The sequence below is a fragment of the Babylonia areolata genome, chromosome 2, assembly GCF_041734735.1.
Source record: "Babylonia areolata isolate BAREFJ2019XMU chromosome 2, ASM4173473v1, whole genome shotgun sequence".
Classification (NCBI taxonomy): domain Eukaryota; kingdom Metazoa; phylum Mollusca; class Gastropoda; order Neogastropoda; family Buccinidae; genus Babylonia; species Babylonia areolata.
Genome location: NC_134877.1, coordinates 2,319,620 through 2,325,030, shown reverse-complemented (window position 1 = coordinate 2,325,030; position 5,411 = coordinate 2,319,620). Strand labels below are relative to the sequence as shown.

General features: G+C 44.0%; 1 protein-coding gene across 1 annotated transcript in view; it reads left to right on the top strand.

Annotated features, from left to right (window-relative positions):
- LOC143278583 (uncharacterized) overlaps positions 1-4,983 on the top strand; it is a 5,342-nt gene extending 359 nt beyond the window's left edge. The window contains exon 2 of the mRNA XM_076583288.1: positions 1-4,983. This exon is cut by the window's left edge and continues 59 nt beyond it. Coding sequence (XP_076439403.1) covers positions 1-3,869 — 3,869 coding nt within the window. The 3' untranslated portion in view covers positions 3,870-4,983.
- Positions 4,984-5,411: the final 428 nt, after the last annotated feature.

The window sequence follows — 5,411 nt, the reverse complement described above, 5'->3', positions numbered from 1 at the left end:
AAAACGCTGGCAGCAGTGGTGCAGATGGGGTTGACCCAACTCAACCAAAAGAAGTGAAGGGTGTTACACTGGACTGCAGATATTCCTACAACAACGATCCAGCAAAATACAACGAACAGCCACTTCCTACAACTTCAGCTATTAGTATTAGGCCTGCACGAGGGAAACAAGTGCGTAATATTCGTCTACGACCTCGCCAAACACTGTGCTCAAAGTGCAAAGCAGCCATTCATGACAGCAAATCAAAGTCTCCAAATAAATTTCCCAAACCTGATGGACAAGAACAGGAATCACATCCTCATAACACCCGCTATAGAGCTGCTCTGTCTAGTAAGCCTAATGATACACCTAACACTCCACCTGGACCAACTTTGCGATCTGGTTCAAGGAATAAGCGTTCTGAATCAACACCTAAAGTTCTTTTGGAAAACATACGACCAAAGCGTGAGGTGAAGCCAACAGCTAAGAAAAGAGAAGCTGATGCAGCCCAGAGGAGCAGGCTAGCAGAAGCATCTGCAAAGAAAAATAATGTACTGGAAGAACGGACAAGTGATACTAGTGCTGGATCAGGTGCTTCAAGACATGACATGAACAAGACTGTGGAACAGCTTACTAATGACAGAAAGGAAGATGAAAACTCACGTGTCATGTTGGAGCGGTCAGTCAGCATTGACAACCCAACTGCACTTGGTCAGTACAACAAACAACCTGTTGTTCGGCTGGACAAATCTGCAGTCAACAACATGAACATTCGCACAGAAGTCAAAGAGGAGAAGCAGGAAAAAGCTCCCACAATATCAATTGTCAACATCAGGTCTACTCCAGCCATCAAAATCTCTTATGGTGCTGGAGATCGCGATGTTCTGAAGATACCTCCACGTTTACCTGGTGCTGACATGAAAAGCCCTGATGACCACAGCACAGCAGACGAGTCTCCAGCACCTGTCACACCTCCTCACCCACCATCTCCTCCCCAGAAAAAGACCAAAAAGGCATCAAGGCGCACCAGAGACAAGCAGAAACAAAGATACCGCATCATCAATGATGGGGATGCTGCTGCCTCTGAAGTTCACGCTCCTGGAATTAAGATTACAGGCTACCACAGAAAACACAAAAGAAAACACAAGCATCGCCATGCCAGTAGTGAAGATGAAAATTTCAATTCAGAAGCAGATATACCACCACCTGCAAAGCTGCCAGCAATCATTACGAAGCTTTCTGTGGTTCCTTCAAATGACTTAAACGGTAATGAGAAGAAGGGTGATAGTGAAGTGCTAAAGGACAGCAGCAATGAAACACCCACACGACAAGAAGAGTTTGTTGATCATGTAGCCAAATCTCCATTTGACATCAGTGATTCAGTGAATTCAGTCAGAAGAAATGAAACGCAAATTGATTTTGGGTTTGATGATGATCCTCTGAAACTGAAGACTGAAGACACAGACACCATGGCAGAGGATATCAAGTTAGATCCCCCGTCCCCTAGTCAGGTAAACCAGAGGGAAGATTTGTTAGATCAGTCTGAGACAGCCACAAGTGAAAGTTTGCCTGTCAAACTGGATGTCAAACCATTTGAAATGTGGGGCTCACCTGTTGGGACTCCAGCCTTTGAAACGGAAGGCTCACCAACCCACATTGAAGCACCACCATTTCAGAGCGATGACTCACAAGATGGGTTAATTGTTGGACCTCTCAGAATGGGCAGCTCCCCAACCAAAGATGAAAATTTGTCATCTTTTGATAGCGTGCCAACCTCACCACCCCAAGCAGCTGAAGATAGAGAAGAAGCTGAGCCATCACTGGAAGAAGAGAAGAAAGAGCCTGTCCCTTATGGCGTTGGCATGTTTGAAGACTTGACTCCAGATGAGGATGAAGATGATCATGATGATAACAACGTCAGTCAGCCCATGTATCAACTACCCAAGAAACCACGTTTGTCAATGTACTCAGGATGGTCCAATGACGGACTTTCGGCCAGTTCCCATGTGCCAGGCTACTTATCAAAAAAGGCAGAAGACCCAGCTTCACTTTATTCAAATCAGTCTGGTGTTTATCAGAATGGTCCAAGTTCTTTTTTCAGCCCTGGTCCCTCTTCCCTGTATACTGGCAATTCTTCCAATTTCCCAAGCAGTCCCGCCCCTAGGATTCAAAACAGCCCCACACCTATAATCCAGCGAAGCCCTGTGTCCATCTTTAACTACAGTGCATCACGGTACCAGAGCAGCCCTAATCGTCGTTTTGGCAGCAGTCCCTCTCGTCGTTTTCACTCCATGGGGGACAGTGGATCCCGCCAGCAGTCTGTTATTGCAGGGAATTTAAACCACTCCAGATATCAGGGACATGATGTGGATAGGTTTCAAACAACAAGGGAAAGTATTTCAAATATTTCAAGTGGATATCACGCTCAGAGTCAGAGTCACAGTGAGAGTGATGCTTCACATTCAAGTTCATCAAACAGGTATCCTTCAAAATTTGACTCTCAGGCTTCATTCAGATATCAGCCATCAAATGAAAAAAGTGGTGCATCCAGGTATCCCTCACAAAGTCAGTCTGGGGGCAGTGCTGTTTCTAGACTGCCTTCAACTGAAGAAAGCAGTTTCACCACGCCAAAGTCTCAAGAGTCAGTGGAGAGAACTTCAGATATACAGTATGTGTGGTCGTCAGGTGATTCGGGCTCATTACCCAGGTTTGCCATTCCCAGCAATGGCAGTTCTTCAGTTTCTCAGTACACAGGCCAAGGAGGCACCAGCTTGCTGCCTCACTACTCAGCTCACTCTGTGGATGGCAGCTTACCCAACCAGTATCCCTCTCTAGGCAGCACAGAGGCTAGGTTTCAGACTCTCTCCGAGTCTCCTTTCAAAACTCATAGTACTGCAAATGTACCCTCTCCTCTCTCCTTGCAAAAAAATAGTAGAAGTGTGTCAAGTTTGGGGTCTAGTTCAGTCTATGCTGAAGAGAAAGAGAGAAAAAGTGTGTTATCTGCTCCTCAGTACGAAACCGTGGACGCTTCAGCTTTGTTTATGACTCACCCTCACATTCAGACTCCGGCGTCATCCAGTGAGAATGTGTCTGTGCCAAGGTTTCTGAACAAGCCTCTCTCATCGTCAGTGGCATCGCAGAACCCTGTGGCCAGGCTGCAGAGCACAGACTCCGCAAAGGCCATAGGGGTGTTCACTGGCTCTCCGGAATCGAACGCCTCAGTCTCCATGTATCATCAGAACAAAGTGTTGTCTGGTACGGGTAGTGGTTCTCAGGGCAGGTTGTTGCTTGGTCAAGAGCAAAGTGGCAGCAGTCTCACCCGCCACCCTTCCTCCTCCAGTTTATCGCAAGGCAACAGTGTTAGCATCAGTGACTCCGAGGACGACTCGGACAATGCTGTTCCAGGGTTTGTGCCAACCACATCGGGTGTGTTAGCTTCTGACTCCCTCTCCCAAGACGTTTCACACACTGTGTCCATGATGAAACTTGGGTCTCAGAACATGAGCAGTTGTGTGGGTGAGGACGGGCGGGAGATTCGGGTGGGGAGTGTGCAGTGGGGTAAGGTGCAGGGGTTCCCCTGGTGGCCGTGTCGTGTGCTGCTCATCAAGCTAGCCCACCGGGACCACCGTGAACAGACACCCATCATCAGACAGGTGTGTCACGTGTCGTGGTTCGGCTCTCGGACCGTGTCAGACCTTCATCCATCGGAGCTGCGGCCGTTCCGGGAGGAGTTCTCCAAGCGGCATGTGAAGAAGAAGCGCGGACCCTATTACATGGCGATTCAGCAGGCGTGGGACGCCACAGACACTCCCTCACTGCCTTCCATGGACATCACGTCAGTACCAGCACAGCAACATCTTACACTGAACATGCAAGATTTGGTGTCTTAAGAGTGTGTGTGTGTGTGTGTGTGAACACTTTGTGTGATGCGCGAGTGTTAGTGATAGTATGTGTGTGACTGTGTGTATGTGATTGTGTGTATGGTGCATGTGTGTGAGTGAGAACTGATTCTACTATGTTGCCAGTTATGTATGCATTTATTCATGTTACTGAAATTGTGTAACTGTAAGAGAGAGGGTGCTCTGTCATGAATGTCTTAAACGTCATTGTTTGAACTTATGATTTGTGTAAATTTCTTGGTTTTTCTTGTAATTTACTAATTATTATTATGCTTTCAGTTTCACTGTTTCATTGTGCAGCTTTCTGGTTATTTAGACAATTTTACAAAATGTGTTTAAAAGTCAGTCCTGGGAGTTTAGAGAAAAGAAAGAACTGATGAATAATTAGAACTGGTGAAAATATTTTCCTAGGGAAAGGTAATTGGTTGGCTGATCAGAGAAGATTTTGTGGGAACTGGAATTTCCATTAACTTTCTCATCAATTCCTCTTGAAAAGGTTCGTTTTATGCTGTTTCAGTTTACTCACAGTTAACTGAAAATTGCATATTTTGTGTCACGGTGTACATTGTAAGCTGTCACTGATTTGTGGTAAGTGTGCGTTTAATATATCGTAGGGTAAAGTTCTCTTTGTGTGAAGAAATGAACATGTAGCATGATGCCAAAATTCAGTGCAAAAATGCATCACATTTGAGACGGGATGAAGCCCCAAAAGGAAGCATTGTTGTGTGGAATTGAATTGTTATACACAGGATATTATATATGATTATGAGCATTGCTCTGTTACTGTTAGAGCTGAAATTTGTCATTCCAGTTTCTTGTTCAGTTGTTGTTGTTTTTCATACTTCTCATGCAAAATGAAAATCAAGTCATGGTGGTAATAAAAGAAATTATCATAAATTACCATCATATTACTTATAATATCGTAAAGCTCTGTGGCAGAACTTAGAACTGATTTCCAGAAGCTCATAGCACAGTCATAGTGTTACAGTTTCAACCTTGTTAGTGTTGTAATATGTCATATAATACTGAAAGTGATATTAATGCAAGTCATGATACAGCCAATTCAAGTCATGATACAACCATTGGTTAGTAAAGTATTATTTGATTTGGGTTTGTCTTGGGTATTTTCTATTTTGTGCTATTTTTTGTGAACCATGTGATAACCCCCTCCCCTCTCTCCCCCCCCTTCCTCCTGCTAAAAAGAAAAAAAAAATAGTTGTCATGTAACCAGATCACATCAGTATACAATCCCGACTCATAGCACTTCCACTTTGAATGGAAATAAAATATTGATAGAGAGAGAAAGAGTGTAAGAGCTCTGGAAATTTTAAGTGCTGAACTGGATTTACTTTATATATGTCTTTTATTATTAGAAAGGTTTGCATGGATATTTTAGCATTAATCAGGAAAAGAATTCTTATAATCTAAAGGTTGCATGTTGAAAAATAATAATGTTTGTTGTTTTTTTTAATTTCACCTTAAAGGCGATAAACTTAATGTTCTGGATACCTACTGCATGATTACAGGTACAGT